Raw genomic sequence first — 22434 nt, 5'->3', positions numbered from 1 at the left:
AATCAAAACACGTGTCTATTTATTTAAACTATCAATTGAGCGCTCGCGAATATATTTAGATTAAGTTTAAGCCACCGTGCATCCATTGCTCTAGTTTTTTCAATAAAAAATAAATTTTTTAATCAAATAATTAAGGATTAAAAACTGAAAAATTTAAAACACGTGGTAATTTATTAAAAATAATATTTTATTTAATATATTAACACTTACATTCATTACTTATTACAATTGTTAATATATTATTCATTTAAAAACAATTATAATAACTAAATACTTGAAAATAAATTTGTACTTTTTATCTTTTAAACGTAGAATTCTTTTATTTCAATTTTATAATTATAAATTTTATAAGTATTAACTTTTTAGATTTTCATAACAATTAAATTATAAATTATCAATGAAAATTTATCAAAATTTTTTTTTTATATATCGTGATTGATTTTTAATATAATATTTACATTTTCACTATACTTATTAACTAAAAATTTGAAGCCGATAAATAATTATAAAAAAATTTCATGTTAAAAGCTTAATTTATTCTAAAAAAATTATTTGTATCTTTTAATGTTGTATTTTTTTTATTAACTTAATAATTATTGATTATTGATAATAAATTGAATGAAAAAATAAAAATTCAAAATTTCATTTATATTCCATTTCTTTCAATAAAAATTTCATAATTATTTTTAATTTATAATTTTGTTTTATTAATGAAAAATTGTAGTTTTATCCCATTAATTTATTAAGCTCGTTGAAATTAAATACATCAGAGGGCGCGTCAGTACTACCTTTGATAATATAGAGATCCAAATTATCAAAATCTGGTATTTCTTTAGAAAAGAAAAAATTCCCTTACTATCTGTCGATAACTATCTTCTCTTTCTGACCAACTTCCACCCAAAAATTCCGCATCCTTACCTACGGTTAATATCATCAACCAAATCTGCTGGTAAATTAAATCTCTTTAAATTTATTACCAAAAGCCGGTCAGAAAATTTTACCAATAACTTTTTCAAGCTTGAAAAAATGACCCTTGATTTTTTACTTCATTTATTCCCGCAATTCCATCAGCCAATCAGTAGTTACATATGTATATTGGTGTACATACGGTGGCTGATGTCGACCGGCGGGCTTGCAACAGATAGGCTCGCTATTAAAAATAGCAGCAGCACAGAGCACAGAGGCCCGAGAGGGTATTATTGACCTAGATGTTACAGCCACGGGTTACGGTCTTTACAGCTGACTAGTTAGCAAGAGTAGCCTAAAGCCTAGGCCAAGCTCACTGTTGAACCTTATCGACTACCGACTAGTCACTGGTTATCGCTTTTTCTCTGTCAATTCTTCGTATCAAGCTTTAATACTCTTACACTCGTATCATGTCATCAGATAATGTTCTAAAGAGAAAGCCTATCTACATACAAATGGTACTATATACTGCCGTCAGCCTTAAAATCAAATTGGTCACGGATGACCGTACCGAAGAGCCTATACGGTGTAACCATCGGAATTTACCGATAAAATGGATCCGCTGTCGCGTGTTGATCCGATCAATTTCGAGTTTGAGCGAAACTAAGCCCCTACTAGTGAACCCAGCCGGTTCTCTCCATTGCTATCCCTCTTGGCTGGTGTGCTCAGTTCACCCTGGTTTGCCCTCCTGGTGGGGTGCCAGCATCACTTATAGGGTCTAGGGTAGGGATCTCGGGGTCACGTTTTGCCGGGTCATTCGGGCACCCTCGGAATCCCACATTACATCGAGGGATAAAGAGAAAGGGAAAGGGAAAAGTATTGGGATATTGCCGAGATATAATATTTTATCGAATCATTAAATTGAGATTATCTTAATAAATTTAGTATGATTTTAAACAGACATTTTCTTGAGAATTAATTCATAAAATTAATTCTCTTGCTTCAAAAAATACGTATCTTGATCCAAGAAAATTTATTTAATTATTGTTTCCTTTATTATTAATATATCTTTTAATGTATTAGAATGCTCAAAAAAATTCTATCTAGTAGATTAATGAATGACAAATGAATATTTGAGAAAAATTAATAATTATTAATTTTTTTCTCAAAAATCTATTATATCGACAGTCTAATTAGCAATTTAACTCCTTATTTTTTAGAGGGTCATTTTTTAATATTTTTATGTAGCAATAGACCAATTATTAATTATTTTAATGATCCAAACCAAAATATTATACCTTTAGTAGATATTAAATGGTTTTTTAAAGTGAAAATTAATTTTTATTTAATTGTTTTTTCGTACAAATGGAAGATTCTTTAAAATGGAGTTAGACAATTTGCTGCACAGAAAAAAAGGTTTACTTGAGCCAAGAAAATATTTTTCTTTCTAATTATTTTCTTGAGCGAAAAAAAATTTTTTTTGACAAGAAATTTCACTTACAAAATTAATTCTCTTGTTTTAAGAAATACGTATCTTGATCCAAGAAAATTTATTTAAGTCTCGAAAATGTTGTTGTTTTGAGAAAATTTAGCCTTTTGCTCCAAAAAATTTAGTTCTTGATAGAAGTTAATTTTCTTGTCTTGAGAAAATTTCTCTCTTGCTCCAAAAAATTAAATATAAAGTTAGAAGTAAACTTTCATTAATATTTTTATTGATTAACATGTCAAATAGGAAGATCAAATAATATTTCATCATTTTTTTTCATTCAATATGTATAATTGCGCGCTAAAATAATATAAAAAGGATATCAAATATTCTCGAGAAAAATTTTCTCAAGAAAAAATTTTTTTCTTAGAATTAAGTAGCGTTGCTTCCTTAAAGTATCTAAAAATCTTGATCAAATATACAAATTTATTGTATCAAGTATTTATGATAGAATTAAGAAAAAATGACTTCTATCAAGAATAGAATTTAAGGAAAAATTTAACTTCGGCCTTACGGCACCCGAAAATTTTCTTGAGTCAAGAATTTTGTTCTTTAGTCAAGAAAATTTTCTTTCTCTGTATATAAAGTTTTTTTAAACCTGTCAAAAACAAAACATAAAAATCTTAATCCAATATTTCACGCACCCTCAACTTATAATCGTAGTAAATGACGATAAAACTTCTATCCCTTCTTAATATATCAACTCCAAGTGGTTTAATTAAAACCCCATAGCTTTGTGACGTAGCAAATTCATCCCTCAAATTTTCTTCATAGCCCACGCAATCAGTTCTATTTTCTAAGGTCAATATTTTAATAAAACTCTGAGATTTATTTTATTAATTTATTGATTGTTAATAAATATTTATTAATGGTTAATATTTGTTAACTGTTAACTGTTATTTAAAATTAAAAGCAAAAATAGCAATTTTTTTTTGACACTTTTTATAACCCTACAGCTAGAATTCATGATAATAATTAAATTCACTAAATAAATTAACCCTTTTAATATTTAAAAATATAACAGAAAATTATGAGCTGTGATTGGATTCGGTATTTTACAATAAACGTTATTATAATGTAATATAATTAATGCAAATAATTTATAAATATGATTTTTGTTTATAAGCAATCGTTATATCATATGACACGCAAGCCAAACAAATTAATTCAACAAAATATTTATTAACTGTTGATTAAATGTTTGTTAAATATTAATAAATACTTATTAACTATTAATAAAAGTACTTTCCTCCCAAATAAATATTGAATATTAAAAAATATTAAATAAAATTTAATAAATTAAAAGTCTTCAAATAAATTAAATTATTAATAATTAATAAATCTTTCTATCAGTGTAACTTTTACAAAATTTATTTCAATACTTAATTTATAAAAATTAACTCTCTTGTAGTGAGAAGATTCAGCGGCTATGCGCCACCTGTTGGAATTTTCCAAATACTGATAGAAGGATTTTTTTATATTTAATAAGCTTTATTAACTGTTAATAAATGACTTTTTATCATAGGATTCAATAATTATTTATTAACTGTTAATAAATATTTGTTAACTATTAATTAATACTTATTAACTATTAATAAATGTACTTTCCTCTCAAATAAATATTTATTAAAATTAAATAATTGTCTTTGAATTATTAATAGTTAATAATTCCTTATATCAGTATAACAGCCCTGGAGAGGAGCTACCAGATGCTGGATTGTTATAAGAAAAGCGTGAGTTGTCGTTCTCAGATCAGTTATTAGCAAGTTAAACCTTGGCTCCCACCAGTATAGGCCGAGCCCCACCATCTCCAGCGCTAAACGGCACAGTCGCGGTGTGCTACCGCATGGGTCATGTCGATATCATCCTGGTGCGCGGCTTTGGATGAGCAGTAGTTGAGTTTAGTGTAGTGTGGTAGCGTAAGGCTCAGGCATCGCTGCTGCTTCCACCGCTCTCAGTTATAGTAGTAAGGTTCTAAAATTATCACCGCGATAGTTATAGTCGTATCACACTCACACATATTCAATTATCCGATCTAAGTGAACTTAGCAAAGCCGGGTAAAGCTAATCTGCTGGACTGTACTCTTAGAAATTAATAAATATTAATTATTAGTTAGTAATTATTAATTATTAAGTTAGTAATTATTAATTATTAATTTTTAGTTATTAATTATTAAATAATAATTATGAATTATTAAGTTAATAATTATTAATTATTAGTTCTTAATTATTAATTATTAAATAATAATTATGAATTATTAATGATTAAGTTAATAATTAATAATTATTAGTTAATAATTATGAATTATTAATGATTAAGTTAATAATTATCAATTATTAGTTCTTAATTATTAATTATTAAATCATAATTATGAATTATTAATTATTAATTATGAATTATTAGTTAATAATTATGAATTATTAGTTAATAATTATGAATTATTAGTTAATAATTATGAATTATTAGTTAATAAATATTAATTATTAATTATTAAGTTAGTAATTATTAATTATAAATGAATAATTATTAATTATTAGAGTGGTTGTCTTTAAACGGATGTTAAACCTAAACAAAAAGTTTATTTAGTTCTTGAGGCAACAACAACTACTGAGACACCCACACTGTTTATTTCGGCTGATAGATTGGTAGATTGGTTGTTCGGTACGTTGGTTGATTGATTGATTGATTAATGTCGAGGGAATTAAATAGCTGGTCAGTAGTTGTGACACGGACTCTAACAGATCGGAAAAAGTAATACAAGAGCGACTGAGAGAGAGAGAATGATTATTTGAGAGAAAGAAAGAGTGAATTTGGAGTAAGTGGTCTAGTATAAACTACTTGTAGCACTGAGACTTAAATATAGCTATATGTTTATGAAGTGTGTGCAGTATCGTGAGTAGTGCGAATTCACTCGTCGTGTCAGTGAACTTTTTAATAATTGTTATTATTTGTTTGTTGGGGGTTCATTTAAGGAGTAACAAGTTTCGGAAAGAAAAAGAAGGGTTTTAAAAACCGAGGATGGCGGACGAAGATAACACGTGCGAGGACTCTATGGGTCCTAATGATGCTACTACTGCCTTTGCCAAACGGCTCAGGGGTCGCAAGGGTGCGTTGAAGAAGAAAAATGTTTATATGATTAAGGATCACAGTTTTATGCCCCGGTTCTTCAAGCAACCCACTTTTTGCAGTCATTGTAAGGATTTTATTTGGTGAGTTTATTTTTTTTTAAGATAAATTATTAATTTAAAAAATTTTATTTTAAATAAAAAAATATTTTAACATTATTGTTTATTTTTTCTGGGGAAATAAAATTCTAAGGAATTTATATTCCCATTTTTAAAAGTAATTATTTGTAATAAATAAAACTTAAATGATAAAATCATAAGCAGATATTTTTAATAAAAATTATTTTTTTGTCTCGATTTTTTATCAAAAAAAAAAATTTGAATTTTTTTGAATAAATTAGATTTAACGTGTAACTTGATAAAATATTAAAATTTTCTACTGTAATATATGTAAATATGAAACACACTACCTTAATATGCATATGATAATTTTTTTTAATTACTAAAAATGTTAATATAAAAATTTATAATAGCAATTTAATATTTTTTATAAAATCAACAAAAAATATTGTTCCTTAATCTTAAATTTTGCAACTCAGCAACGGATCAGTGTACTGAAAAGACTAAGATAGAATTTTTCAGGGAATTTAACGCTCTACAGAAAAGGTCTTATCATTTTCTGATAAATCTACTCGTTTAGAAGTTATACAAGGTCAAAGTTGAATTTACAGTAAATTTAAAGATTTTTCGACTTTTATGGCGATTTATGATTTTAACAAACTTTTGATATACTTTTAAAGTTGTTTAATTTTATCCGACTTTTTTTAAAGTTTGGAGAGTAAAAATATTTTATATTCTCTTAAAATAATTGAAATACTAGTAATCTTGCAGTCACGATGTGACTGCCGTGATTTGTGAAGTGTAGATAAATAAAATTTTGCTTTATTAAATAATGAATTTTGTTAAATTGCAGTGAACTTTTTTAACTATTGACGTTTTTAAAGATATAAGCTCATTCCGATGTTACACGGATCAAAAGCTTTCATTTGAGTACCCACATGCATTTTTTATATATTTTTTATATGGGTGATTCTCTGTAAGGATGTTTATTGCTGTCCCAGGCATTTTATTGGAAAAATTGTTATTTTGTTACTGAAAAAAATTTGTTACGGAAGGAAAAAACATTTTTATTTGGAGCATTGAAAATTAAAATGAAATAAATTTTGGTTTTTTTGCTATAAATTGGTAAACCACCGAAATAACAGTCCCCTGGGCTGTCCCATTCCCAAAATTAGAACTTTAAGATTCAATTTTAAGTTATTCGTCCATTATATATAATTTGGTCCATAATGTTTATAAACTTAATTAGTTAACTAACAATCTTCTTCAATAAAAAATACCGAAAATTAATTTGTTTCATTGAATTCATTAAACCAAAGTTTGTCCCAGGCATTTTAAGAACAGTCCCCTGCCAGAAGTTCAAAGCCAAAAAAAAAATCCAGCGTGTTATTTTACCTTTTGTAAGGTTTATAAGGACCTAACTAGCCTTGAGTTAATAACCATAGGGCTGTTAGCGCTTTATCGGCATTTTATTTAGTGTCAAAGCACCGTTTGTGCTGAAAATATGTCTCTGGGCCACTTCAATACTCAGTCCCCTGGCAACTATTTTTATTAATAATTTATTTATAAAATTCGATCCATAAGTCTTAATATTATTCTAATTAATGTAAATATTCATTGAGAACTTGAAAAGTTGAATGCATTGAAATAGTTTGCTTGATTTTTCTCAATTTGATAAAAAAAATAGTCCCCTGGCAAACAGTCCCCTGTGATGTTATATGGCAAAAGACACACAAATATCGAAAAAGCAAAAATAAAATTGGCTGTTTATTTATTATGATTAAGCTGATAGTTTTGTAGCCCTTGTTAGTTTTTTTTCTAATAAAATCAAAAATAATTTGGTCGGACAATTTTGTACAGATTTAAGACGTCCTTACAGAGAATCACCTATATATATATATATATATATATATATATATATATATACATATATATATATATATATATATATATATATATATATATATATATATATATATATATAATATATATAAATATATAAAAATTGATGTGGGTACTCAAATGAAAGATCTTGATGAGTATAACACCAAAAAGAGCTTATATCTTTAAAAATGTCCATAGTTCACAAGATAAAAGCTCATTTCTTAATTATGGATCTAGTGATAGAGCATTTTTGAATGCAGCCTAAATACTTATCATAATACATTGACTATCTATGAAAATTGGATAGAAAAAACATTAAATGAATTTTTGAAATTATAAATTTTTGATAAAAAGCATCAATAAAATTTTTTTAATAATAAATTTAAAAAAAAAATAAATTAATAAAATTTATAAATGAATTTTGATTGATTGCACTGTACTTTCTTAAGTATTGACGTTTTTAAATATATAAGCTCATTTTGATGTTACACTCATCAAGAGCTTTCATTTGAGTACCCACATGCATTTTGATATATTTTTCATATATACATATATATAAATATATAAAATATATGAAAAATTAATGTGGGTACTCAAATGAAAGGTCTTGAAGAGTATAATATCAAGATAAGCTTATATCTGTAATAATGCCAAATTATATCAGTAAAAATGTTCAAATTCAAAATTTTGATTTTTTATGATTTAAAAAAAAAACAAATTTTTTTTTTTGTGATTATTCTTAAGAAAAATGATTCAAATATTAAATTTTAATTATTATTTTTTAATATTAATACTCAAAGATATATGATAAAATGCATTTTGATATATTTTTCATATATACATATATATAATATATATAAAATATATGAAAAATTGATGTGGGTACTTAAATGAAAGGTCTTGATGAATGTAACATCAAGATGAGGTTATATCTTTAAAAATGTTAAATTATATCGGTAAAAATGTTCAAATTCAAAATTTTGATTTTTTATGATTTAAAAAAAAAACCAAAATTTTTTTTTGTGATTATTCTTAAGAAAAATGATTTAAATATTAAATTTTAATTATTATTTTTTAATATTAATACTCAAAGATAAATAAAATGCATTTGATATATTTTTCATCTATACATATATATAATATATATTTTAAAGATATAAGCTCATCTTGATGTTACACTTATCAAGAGCTTTCATTTGAGTACCCACATGGATTTTTTATATATTTTTCATATATACATATATATAATATACATAAATATATAAAATATATGAAAAATTGATGTGGGTACTCAAATGAAAGGTCTCGATGAGTGTAACATCAAGATGAGCTTATATCTTTAAAAATGTCAATAGTTCACGAGATACAAGGTCATTTCTTAATTATGTACCTACAGAACATTTTCAAATGCAGCCTAAATACTTATCATAAATTTTAATAATCAAAATTCAATTTAAAAAAAAAAATCCAATATTTTCAATTCAAATTTCGTCTCAAAGGTAAGAAGTATCAAACTTTAACAGAACCTTTTTTATAGAGCATTAAATTCCTTACAAAAGGGTCCTTTATAATTTTTTAACTCTAACATTTAACCAAGAATTTAAATTTATAAAAAAATTATACTCTTACTTCCCTTTTATATAAATACAATCTCTTATTTCAATCAACTTATAAATTAAAACATTAAAAATAAACCATTATAAATTTTTTAAACAATAAATTTATCAAGCTAAACATTCTACAGCTTATAACAATTAAATTTACTGATATTGTAGTACACTGTCCGTTGTGACGTCTTTTTTTATTATTTGTTCTATCCATTTAAAATCGAGCTTGTAGGTACAGTAGGCGCACACATACACGCAATAAGCTATATAAAACTAACGTTTGGTTATAGTTATATACACTGTTGTTATGTTATATGTTATACATATAAAAGCAAGTGCGCGCGACGTTTCATCGTTAAATTGCTCGTCCTTGACAGACCTAACTCACCGTCGTCATCATCGTCGTCATAATACTCTACTCGCAATACTTTTACTAAAACACTGATAATCATAGTCATTAAATTGAACATTAAGTCGAATATAATTACTGGAATTTTTTTAATACTCATTAAACGCGTTATTATCATTTGCAACATAATATCGAGCGATAAGACGATTATTTGGAAACTTTTTGAATAAAATTTATCTTTAGGGGAGATCGTGAGATTTTTATCGAAAATTTTCACTTTCTACATCGAATAAAAATAATAATAATGTGGAGACTTAACTAGATGTATCTCTTGGGTACAAGCCTTGACATCTTATACGCATATAAAATAATACCTAACCCTAGTTTATTAAATTATTAAATTGCTTTACTCTTTTAATCTACAGTGGCATTTTTATTGCTACTGTAGTACTCTCTGGCATCAAGGTACTACTAAGAGGATTTTATTTTATAAAGAACCGGTTAATTCAATTAAATAAAACGATATTGTAAGACCTTTAAGACAAAGTTTAAATAAGAGCAGATGGAATTGCTATTGGTTTTTTATATGAATTTTTAAAAGTAATAAGAATAAAATCTTGGGAATATTTCTTTTTACTTTAATCATGAGAAAGAGTGTAATTTTAGTTGAAAAATTAAAAAAATTATTTTTAAGAAAAAGCTTAGGACAGAAAATTTATTTAATGCTCTATCTTTAGATATATAATTGAGAAATTACCTTGTATCGCGTGAAATATTGACATTTTTAACGATATAAGCTCATCTTGATATTATACTCTTCAAGACCTTTTATTTGAGTACCCACATCAATTTTTCATATATTTTATATATTTATATATATTATGTATATGTATATATGAAAAATATATCAAAAATGCATGTGGGTACTCAAATGAAAGCTCTTGATGAGTGTAACATCGGGATGAGCTTATATTTTCAAAATATATATTATATATATGTATATATGAAAAATATATCAAATGCATTTTATTCATCTTTGAATATTAATATTAAAAAATGACAATTAAAATTTAATATTTAAATCAATTTTCTTAAGAATAATCACAAAAAAGTGTCTTGAAATTTTTAAAGAAAATTTTTAATTTATTAAAAAAAATTTTGATTTTTTTTAAATCATAAAAAATCAAAATTTTGAATTTAAACATTTTTTCCGATATAATTTGACATTATTAAAGATATAAGCTCATCTTGATATTATACTCTTCAAGACCTTTTATTTGAGTACCCACATCAATTTTTCATATATTTATATATTTATATATGTATATATGACAAATATATCAAAAATGCATGTGGGTACTCAAATGAAAGCTCTTGATGAGTGTAACATCAGGATAAGCTTATATATTTAAAAACGTCAATACTTAAGAAAGTACAGTGTAATTAATAAAAATTCATTTATAAATTTTATTAAATTATTTTTTTTCAAAATTTATTATTAAAAAAATTTTATTGATGCTTTTTATCAAAAATTTATAATTTAAAAAATTCATTTAATATTTTTTTTAGTTAAATTTTCAGCGACAGTCAATTTATTATAAGTATTTAGGCTGCATTCGAAAATATCTCTAGATACATAATCAGGAAATGACCTTGTATCTCGTGAAATATTGACATTTTTAAAGATATAAGCTCATCTTGATGTTACACTCATCAAGATCTTTCATTTGAGCACCCACATCAATTTTTCATATATTTTATATATTTATATATATTATGTATATGTATATATGAAAAATATATCAAAAATGCATGAGGGTACTCAAATGAAAGCTCTTGATGGGTGTAACATCAGGATGAGCTTATATCTTTAAAATATATATTATATATATGTATATATGAAAAATATATCAAAAATCCATGTGGGTACTCAAATGAAAGCTCTTGAGGAGTGTAACATCAGGGTGAGCTTATATATTTAAAAACGTCAATAGTTAGGAAAGTACAGTGCAATTTAATGTTTTTTTTTTATTTAAAAAAAAAAAATATACTTTTAATAAAAAAAAAGTTATTTCCGTCATAAATTTAGGGTTTAAAATAAATTAAAAAAACAAGATTAGCCCTTAGTATTTCTCTAAATCTTAGAGAAAGTAATCCGAGGGGATTCTTAAGAATATTAATTATCTAAATGTACAAGCCATAGTCAGGTGAGCTTATGTTAATAATGTAAACAGAAGGAAAGGTATACCACGAACCCTGTATACAATATATAACATAAGCCCCTTTATGCCGTACACAAGAGTAGAGACTACACACGTATATCTAAACAGTGTAGTAATATAGTGAGGTGAATATTATTCTCATATATTACTAGACAGCGGCCTACAGATGAATCTCGAGATTCAGGCCACATACTCTCTCGTATAGTATCTCAGCGATAGTGATTGCACACAGACAGAGAGACACAGCTGGCGTATTTATATCAACAACCAAGCTTGATGCCTCTGTGTTACATACTGATGAGACTGGTCGTCTTCACTGAGGAAGCTCGAAAGCCTCCAATGCAGATATGATACATTATGTACAGTTGTATGCTATACACACCGACAGTATACATACCCTCGGTATTTTTCTTCTTCTACATATAAAAGAAAAACCCACGAGCTTTTTTCCTACTCATATTCTCATTATTATGTATCATGTTTTTTCAAAGCTCCACTTTTTGCTCTTGCGCTCTGAATAATCTATTAGAGAACACTTTCTTCATATTTTTCATTTCGGTATACGTTTTTTTAACAATTTTCTTGACTGGAAAACAAAATTCTTGGCTCAAGAAAATTTTCGGGAAAAATTTTTCTTTAAATTCTATTCTTGGTGGAAGTCATTTTTTCTTAATTCTATCATAAATACTTGATACAATAAATTTTTATATTTGATCAAGATTTTTAGATACTTTTAGGGAAGCAGCGCCACTTCTGAGAAAAAAATTTTCTCTTGAGAAAATTTTTCTCGAGAATATTTGATACCCTTTTTATAATTCTTCTAACCCGTTATCACCTATTCGGTCATTTTTATGCTAGTATAAATCTAATTTCAAGTGGATGGAAATTTTTATCTTCACTAACGATTTGAGACAATTCGTCTTCGGATAGTTAGGTCGATGGGTAACCATCGAACTTGAACACTAGTTAGCTGGTGAATGCTAGTATCTGTTCGACTATATGTTAAGTATTAACGATGGAAAGCTACTGAGAATAAAGGGCAACTTTTTGAAAAAAATCCATGAAAAATTAACCAAGCCAGGAATCGAACCTGGATCTCCCCGATTACATGTCAGGATGCTTTTACCAGTTAAGCTACCGGGTCATTCTCCACTTACTTTCTCTCAGTATACACTTAACTCTCAGTAGTTGTCAATACTATGCTACCTCCTCCCTTTTTATAATATTTTAGCGTGCAATTAAACATATTGAATAAAAAAAATTAAATATTATTTGATCTTCCCATTTGACATTTTAATCAATAATATTAATGAAAATTTACTTCTATCTTTATATTTAATTTTTTGGAGCAAGAGAGAAATTTTATCAAGACAAGAAAATTAACTTCTATCAAGAACTAAATTTTTTGGAGCAAAAGGCTAAATTCTCTCAAAACAACAACATTTTCTTGACTTAAATAAATTTTCTTGGATCAAGAAACGTATTTCTTAAAGCAAGAGAATTAATTTTGTAAATGAAATTTCTTGTCAAAAGAAAATTTTTTTCGCTCAAGAAAATAATTAGGAAGAAAAATATTTTCTTGGCTCAAGTGAACCTTTTTTTTTGTGCAGCAAATTGTCTAACTCCATTTTAGAGAATCTTCCATTTGTACGAAAAAACAATTAGATAAAAATTAATTGTCACTTTAAAAAACCATTTAATATCTACTAAAGGTATAATATTTTGGTTTGGATCATTAAAATAATTTATAATTGGTCTATTGCTACATAAAAATATTAAAAAATGACCCTCTAAAAAATAAGGAGTTAAATTGCTAATTAGACCGTCGATATGATAGATTTTTGAGAAAAAAATTAATAATTATTAATTTTTCTCAAATATTCATTCATCATTTATTAATCTACTAGATGAAATTTTTTTGAGCATTCTAATACATTAAAAGATATATTAATAATAAAAGAAACAATAATTAAATAAATTTTCTTGGATCCAGATACGTATTTTTTACAGCAAGAGAATTAATTTTGGAATAAGTGAAATTTCTTGTCAATAAAAAAAATTATATTCTGTGCTGAAACGCGACCCAGAGTCTTATCGAAGATTAGATTACCAGTCGAACTAGTTTTCTGTTTAGTTCTTACAAAGTCCAATGACTCAGATCATGTATGTTTTGATGTGAAAGTAAACACACGAGTAGAGATTTAAATGCTGTCAGTTGGAGTGCAATGCCAGATATAAAACAAACGTACATCTTTTTCTGTCACCGAGATAAGAATGCCAGCCAAGAAAGCTACCAGACAGCATGCATATCATCAGATAATCAACCCATGTTTATATCTACGTGTGGGTGTGTCACGTAAGGCACGTGGACCTTCTGTTATTCCGCATCCGCCTGTTGGTATGTTGTCGGAGGTACTGATCGAGAAATCCAGCCATAAATTAACCGCCAATGCGTTCCTCAGTTACTCATATCCTACCGCAATTATTTGTGTCAAGTGATTGCTCTGATTTTTTTCTTCATGTTTTACATTATTTAGTTCATTTATTTTAATAATGTATTTTATTGAATTGCACTGTACTTTTTTAACTATTGACGTTTTTAAAGATATAAGCTCATCCCGATGTTACACTCATCAAGACCTTTCATTTGAGTACCCACATCAATTTTTCATATATTTTTCATATATACATATATATATTATATATTTCAAAGATATAAACTCATCTTGATGTTACACTTATCAAGACCTTTTATTTGAGTACCCACATGCATTTTTGATATATTTTTCATATATACATATATATAATATATATAAATACGTAAAATATATGAAAAATTGATGTGGGTACTCAAATGAAAGCTCTTGATGAGTGTAACATCAAGATGAGCTTATATCTTTAAAAATGTCAATAGTTCACAAGATACAAGGTCATTTCTTAATTATGGAGCCTAAAAACTTATAAAATTTTTTTCTCTAATCAAGTTAAATTTTTAATTAGTTTCATTTTCATGCAATTAAATTTGTTAGTACTTTAATTAAAAAAAAATTATTAGGCACTTGTTCGTGACCTTTTTTTAACTAATTACGTTGTTTTTCCCAATTACCATAATTAATTATTCCATTGGGTAAATTTATAAATTTATAAATGATCTATTTCATGACAGCAATAAATTCCCATTCCCTAAAAGTTAATTGCTGACAATTATTCTTAACGGAATCGACTGAATATTCAATATTCAAATATTCATTTATTCGAACACCGTTTCCGTAGCACGTTAATTTATAAATTACATAATTATAATAACAATAAAAAGCGGCATTTACGTAAACAAAATTAATAATGAATCCCACGAGAAATTCATCAAACTGTCGATTGATAACATAATAAATTACAGTACCAAGGCATTGTATTACTCATGTCGTCATACTTGACAACTGACGAACTAAGCATCCGCATTGATGTCAGAAAAAAACTTAGCCTAGGTCATTCAACAAAAATTTTATTACGTTCCATCCACTTGACCTTGAGCGGCCTCATAAATTACCGATTGATGTATGAATTATTTATCGGCTTCGTAATCAATCCAAAATGTTTTATGCAATGATAAAAGGATTTGTTTATATTTAATAAGCTTTATTAACTGATTTTTTAACGTAGGATTTAATAATTATTTATTAACAGTTAACAAATTATTTATTAAAAACGATTTATTAACAGTTAATAAGTAATTTATTAATTGTTAATAAATATTTATTAATGGTAAATATTTGTTAACTGTTAACTGTTATTTAAAATAAAAAGCAAAAATAGCAATTTTCTTTTGACACTTTTTATAACCCTACAGCTGGAATTCATGATAATAATTAAATTCACTAAATAAATTAACCTTTTTAATATTTAACAATATAACGAATAATTATGAGCTGTGATTGAATTCGGTATTTTACAATAAACGTTATTATAATGCAATGTAATTAATGCAAATAATTTATAAAGATGATTTTTGTTTATAAGCAATCTTGATATCATATGACACGCAAGCTAAGCAAATTCACTCAATAAAATATTTATTAATGTTTTTTAACTATTAATAAATACTTATTAGCTATTAATAAATGTACTTTCCCCCCAAATAAATATTAAATTTTAAAAAATATTTATTAAAATTTAATAAATTAAATTATTAATAATTAATAAGCCCTTCTATCAGTGTAACTTTTACAAAATTTATTTCAATACTTAATATATAAAAGTTAACTCTCTTGTAGTGAGAAGATTCAGCGGCCATGCGCCACCTGTTGGAATTTTCCAAAACTACACCGATAGAAGGAATTTTTTATATTTAATAAGCTTTATTAACTGTTAATAAATATTTGTTAACTATTAATAAATACTTTATACTATTAATAAAAGTACTTTCCTCCCAAATAAATATTGAATGTAAAGAAATATTTATTAAAATTTAATAAATTAAATGTCTTCAAATAAATTAAATTATTAATAATTAATAAATCTTTCTAACAGTGTAACTTTTTCAAAATTTATTTCAATACTTAATTTATAAAAGTTAACTCTCTTGTAGTGAGAAGATTCAGCGGCCATGCGCCACCTGTTGGAAATTTTCAAAACTACACGGAGAGAAGGATTTTTTTATATTTAATAAGCATTATTAACTGTTAATAAATGATTTTTTAACATCATAGGATTTAATAATTATTTTTGAACTGTTAATAAATATTTGTTGACTATTAATAAATACTTATTAACTATTAATAAGTGTACTTTCCTCCCAAATAAATATTGAATGTTAAGAAATATTTATTAAAATTTAATAAATTAAATGTCTTCAAATAAATTAAATTATTAATAATTAATAAATCTTTCTATCAATGTGTAAAAAATAAATAGATAAGACAATAATTTATATTTACATTTTTATTATTATTTATATAAAGTGTTACTCAGAGTTAGAGTTAGAGTTAGAGTTGTTGACTCCATTCACCAATTTAAGTAATCCCAGTAAATCCCTGAAGTAGAAAGCTACGTTCTAGTGTTGTTGAAATAACGTTAACTCTAAACAGTAGTCAGTTAAATTAAATTTCAAAGACCGTGAGAAGATTAACCCATTAACTATAAATAACAAGCCCTATCTTACCTTCTTTTATTCTAAATTATTATTTTAAGTAATAAAATTTTATTGAAATAAATAAAAATCAAAACTTGTTATTTGTTTGTGCCATTAAAGTACTTGTTAATGTCTTAGAATACATTACAGAGTCTTAAGGCGTTGCGGATAAAAAATGAGGGTCTTGCTTATAAATTTATTTCACACTTCTCAAGCTTTATAAATTTTATCGACTAAACGACAAGTGATCAATTGCTCTGTGTTTTGGTTCTCTGCCAAAACTCATTAAACTGAAAAAAAAAAATTTTATTTATTTGAAGACAATTATTAAATTTTAATAAATATTTTTTAACATTCAATATTTATTTGGGAGGAAAGTACTTTTATTAATAGTTAATAAGTATTTATTAATAGTTAACAAATATTTATTAACAGTTAATAAATAATTATTAAGTCTTATGATGTTAAAAAATCATTTATTAATAGTTTATAAAGATTATTAAATAAAAACAAATAATAAATATTTCTATTAAAATAAAATTTATTTTTTATTAAAAAAAATTATAATTGAGTTAACTGACATTAAAAATTTTTTTATAATTTTATAACAATAAAATTATTATAAAAATAAATAGCGGAAATTTTTTTATAGTTATAAAATTTTTAAAACTCTTAAAAAATGTAATAATTCTTGTAAAATACTCATAAATCATAAAAAAGTTAATAATTTCCGGTTTTTTCTGCCAATTATTCATTATTTTAAATGAGAATGTCCATTCTGTCTATTCTGAGGATGGATCACCCGATAAAAGAAGAGTTAATCTATAAAAAAGATGTACTGCGACGTACCGTCGTCGGAGTTAACGACGAATCCTCAATAAAAAGATGGATCATTTGCTCGACTTTTCTTGTTCCTCTCGTTAGAAATCCATCTTCCTGACGAGCTTACATCCGTGAATAATTTTCCTATAAAAGTAGTCAATAAAATAGTTCATTAGGTAGATTTTTTTACAAATCTATCTATTGTCGCCAGTCTCATGTTGTATTTTATTAAAATTTTGTCATAATATCTTTCATATCATTATTTGCAAAAATAAAATAAAAAAAAAATACCGCAGCCTGGATTCGAACCAGGGTCCTTCGAGTCAACAATCACATGCTTGTAAAGGTTGACCATTTCGTGAACTCCGCCGTCCATCTTACGGCAACAAATAAACATCTTATTTGTGAAATAACTACTTCTATACTAAATAGAATTTCTACCCCTGGGGATTTTCTGAAAGTACAGTTTCTGAAGAACAGAAACGTACTACAGAAGTAGATATACAAGCATGTTTGCACAATGCCTCGACGCCTTACCAACTCGGCCACCACGGCAGTTGACAGCCAGAATTTTCAGAAACTATATAAACTACAATTTCACCTTATTCTCCGTATAACTTTTTCGTTTTCGAATTTTGTTGAATTTTTTTTCTCAATATTTTTTATTATCGAGCTAATTAATTAATAAATGTAAAAAAAAATTTTTTTAGTTGAAAAAAAAAATTAATTATTCAACTTGCAGTTGCTCGGGATCGAACCCGAGACCTCATGAAATACACGGTGACCAAATGCCGTATTTTATATGTGTATGTAAATGTGCCTTTGGTAACAAGAGGGGGTAGGCTGCGAATAGTCGCAGAAAGAGGAACACCGATTGACATATCTGAGGAAAAACCCGAGACACTGTATAGCTTTTCACCAAGTACACGTTCAATGGTCAAACTTTTAATATTTTTTTATTAATTTATCATAAAAAACTCGATATTTTTTCGTGGAAAAAAACGACTTATTGATTTTGACGTCATAATATCTATCGAAGCTGAGAGCCAATGAAATTCACGAGATTCATTCAATTTTTTGAAATTAATAGACATTAAAATAATTTAAAAAAGTGTAATGGATAAAATTTTTATTTTATTTCATTTCTTTGACTAAAGTTGTAAATTTCGGTAATTTCCGGTAACAACTTGATCTTAAAGCCATTACTTCTCCCCAGAGTGCCGGAGGAAAAAGTAATCGCGTTAACACGGAGATATCTGTAGGGAAATAGAATAAAAGAAAAGACCGGAAAGGAAGATGATAGTTGTAAGACCGAAGAACCAGAAAAAAACAGTAAAAAGCGTAATTTCACGCAAGATATTCACAAATGTGTCCCCTGGCTTTTGTCGAGGGGCAAAAAATAAAGAGGATAACAAGCCAAGGCGCTGACAAAAGATAAAAGAAAGAAAAGAATGAGGGAGGGTGAGAGAGTGGATTTAATGCGCGCTGTGAAATCCTTTAGCTTTGCTGTGACCTTTCGCGGTGGGATTCCCGTCAACAAGACGCCTCTCATCTTTCGAGGTCTTATCTACGTGTAAACAAAGTCTTTATTATTTTTTAAATATTTGCGCATCCCTTAAAGTCAAGTTCACCTTAATTTATTGCGTAATATTTCTTAATTATAGTGAATATTAAAGAGATTAATTCTCTGGTTAATTTTTAAATGGTGAAAATTATATTTTTAATTTTACCAAAAATAAATAAATAAAATTTTACTTTATTAAACAATTAAATTGTACAGTATTTTTTTAAATATTGATGTTTTTAAAGATATAAGCTCATCCCGATGTTACGCTCATCAAAAGCTTTCATTTGAGTACCTACATGCATTTTCATATATTTTTCATATATATATAATATATGGGTGATTCTCTGTAAGGATGTTTTTCGCTGTCCCAGGCATTTTTTTATTAGAAAAATTTTTATTTTGTTACTAAAAAAAATTTATTACGAAAGTAAAAAAACATTTCTATTTGGAGCATTGAAAATTAAAATGAAATAAATTTTGGTTTTTTTGGTATAAATTGGTAAACCACCGAAATAACAGTCCCCTGGGCCGTCCCATTCCCGAAATTAAAACTTTAAGATTCAATTTTAAGTTATTCGTCCATAATATATAATTTGGTCCATAATGTTTATAAACTTAATTAGTTAACTAACAATCTTCTTCAATAAAAAGTACCGAAAATTAATTTGTTTCATTAAATTCATTAAACCAAAGTTTGTCCCAGGCATTTTAAGAACAGTCCCCTGCCAGAAGTTCAAAGCCAAAAAAAAAAATCCAGCGTGTTATTTTACCTTTTGTAAGGTTTATAAGAACCTAACTAGCCTTGAGTTAATAACCATAGGGCTGTTAGCGCTTTATCGGCATTTTATTTAGTGTCAAAGCACCGTTTGTGCTGGAAATATGTCTCTGGGCCACTTCAATACTCAGTCCCCTGGCAACTATTTTTATTTATAATTTATTTATAAAATTCGATCCATAAGTCTTAATATTATTCTAATTAATGTAAACATTCATTGAGAACTTGAAAAGTTGAATGCATTGAAATAGTTTGCTTGATTTTTCTCATTTTGATAAAAAAAATCCAAACAAAAACAGTTTCACTGTAAAAAAATCACGCCAAGTCAACGTTCATAAAACTATTAAGAAAAAAAAATTTTATTTCTTTACAAAAAGATATAAAATAAAAAATTAAAAAATCCAAGTAACCGATATGGTTGTATATGATTTTCGGAAATTAAAAAAAATTTTGTTGTAAATTTAAAAATTAAAAGAAACAATTTTGGAACGTATTTAGTGTGCGTGGTTACGACAAATTTCACTTTTTATGAAATTCCTAAAATATATCTACTAGGACTTTTAAAAAAAATTGAAGTACACAATGACGCACACCAAGTACGTTCTAGAATTGTTTATTTTAATTTTTAAATTTACAACAAAATTTTTTTTAATTTCCGAAAATCATATACAACCATATCGGTTACTTGGATTTTTTAATTTTTTGTTTTATATCTTTTTGTAAAGAAATAAAATTTTTTTTTCTTAATAGTCTTATGAACGTGGACTTGGCGTGATTTTTTTACAGTGAAACTGTTTTTGTTCGGATTTCAGTATTTTTTGTAATAATAATAAAAATTGACAATTTTAATTTAATACATTTCCGGTGGCAAACTATCCCCTTTAAGCTATAGTTCATGTAAAAGTTATTCTTGCGCCGCCTGGCGTGTGTAATTGCAAGCTGTCAAATATCTTTTTTTCACTGTAGTTTCCCATCTATTATAAGATTAGCATGCATCCTTATATTATTTAGTCTCTGGCCATCCGCTTTTTACATAAGAAAAAAGTTAAAATCTAAAAATCAGGGTCGCTATAGTTTGTGCTGATATTTTTAATAATTTTAAATAGAAACTATAAAGATAATTGATAATAATCAAGTAATACGCGTAATAAAAAGCATGAACTACTATTATAAAATATCATATAAAAAAAAAATCAAAATAAATTTGAAAAAAAATTTGTAACCTCAAAAAACCGTTCTGCTTACGGTATATACACACTCGGTAGTCTGGCTTGAGAATGGAACTTGGCGCCAGACTCTATCGAGTCTGTTGATAGTCCCCTGGCAAACAGTCCCCTGTGATGTTATATGGAAAAGACACACAAATTTCGAAAAAACTAAAATTAATTTGGCTGTTTATTTATTATGATTAAGCTGATAGTTTTGTAGTCCTTGTTAATTTTTTTTCTAATAAAATCAAAAATAATTTGGTCAGACGATTTTGTACAGATTTAAGACGCCCTTACAGAGAATCACCCATATACACGGAAAAAAATTTCTGGGAAAATTTACGATACAACTATTGTAAAGCTGGACTATACTTTCATTACTATTAATTTTCAAATATTTTAGAAGAAAATTTACTATTTATGCATGAAATTTTACAATTTACGATTAGAAAAAATACGATATTACTATTGTAAAAAGTAAGAATTAAAATTTCCAGTGCTGCCTCTGTATCTTTCCAATAGAACTATAACAAATTTTACAATAGTTGAATTGGAATGTTTGTCAATTAGTGTGAGCGATGACCGTGCACAGCGCTAGACTCCGAGTTTATGTAAATGTTGAAGGACACGAATATTAGTTTACCTCAGATAGCATAGAGGGAGAGTCTCTGGCTGCCAACAAAGAGTTCTGGGTTCGATTCCCGGATAGGACGAAAATTCCGATTTCTTTTTTCGGTTACTGTATTGGTACCAATTAGTCCAACCTCCTATCTCTCTCCCTCCCTAAAATTTCTTTTAAAAAAACCGACTGTCAATTTTTACAATAGTTGAATTGTAAAGTTTACAAACACATATTGTATAATTTGCTCTATATTATTCGACTTTTTAAGTTTCTTGCTAGCCTTGCTTGTTGGATAAAATTTACAATAGTAGATCGTAAAAATTACTAAATGAGAAGTACAGTCCACCGTTACTATTTAATTTAATAAAAATTACGATAGTGAAATAGTAAAAATTCCTTCAATTTTTTTTCCGTGTATACATATATAAAATATATGAAAAATTGATGTGGGTACTCAAATGGAAGGTCTTGATGAGTGTAACATCAGTATATCTTTAAAAATGTCAATAGTTGACAAGATACAAGGTCATTTCTCAATTATGTACTCTGAGAAGGCACAAATTCAAATCAAGACATTCTCTTAATAATAAAGATTCAGTAAGTTTAATTATTCTTTAAACTAGTCAGTATTTGGAGCCTTTCTCTATTAAACTATTTTTTCCGACATATTAT

At 26.6% G+C, this 22434-nt stretch overlaps 1 protein-coding gene across 7 annotated transcripts in view; it reads left to right on the top strand.

Annotated features, from left to right (window-relative positions):
- Positions 1-4208: 4208 nt before the first annotated feature.
- LOC123271007 (protein kinase C, brain isozyme) overlaps positions 4209-22434 on the top strand; it is a 49479-nt gene continuing 31253 nt past the window's right edge. For 2 of the 7 annotated variants that reach the window (XM_044737211.1, XM_044737212.1), the window contains exons 1-3: positions 4220-4450; positions 4931-5054; positions 5366-5602. In XM_044737211.1, coding sequence (XP_044593146.1) covers positions 5412-5602 — 191 coding nt within the window. In that variant the 5' untranslated portion in view covers positions 4220-4450; positions 4931-5054; positions 5366-5411. Of the gene's footprint in view, positions 4451-4930; positions 5055-5351; positions 5603-22434 lie in introns of all 7 variants that reach the window. The other 5 variants (XM_044737214.1, XM_044737215.1, XM_044737213.1 and 2 more) reach the window with 5 other exon arrangements.

This window comes from Cotesia glomerata, linkage group LG8, assembly GCF_020080835.1.
Source record: "Cotesia glomerata isolate CgM1 linkage group LG8, MPM_Cglom_v2.3, whole genome shotgun sequence".
NCBI classification, from domain to species: Eukaryota; Metazoa; Arthropoda; class Insecta; order Hymenoptera; family Braconidae; genus Cotesia; species Cotesia glomerata.
This window is presented reverse-complemented; position numbering and strand designations above follow the sequence as displayed.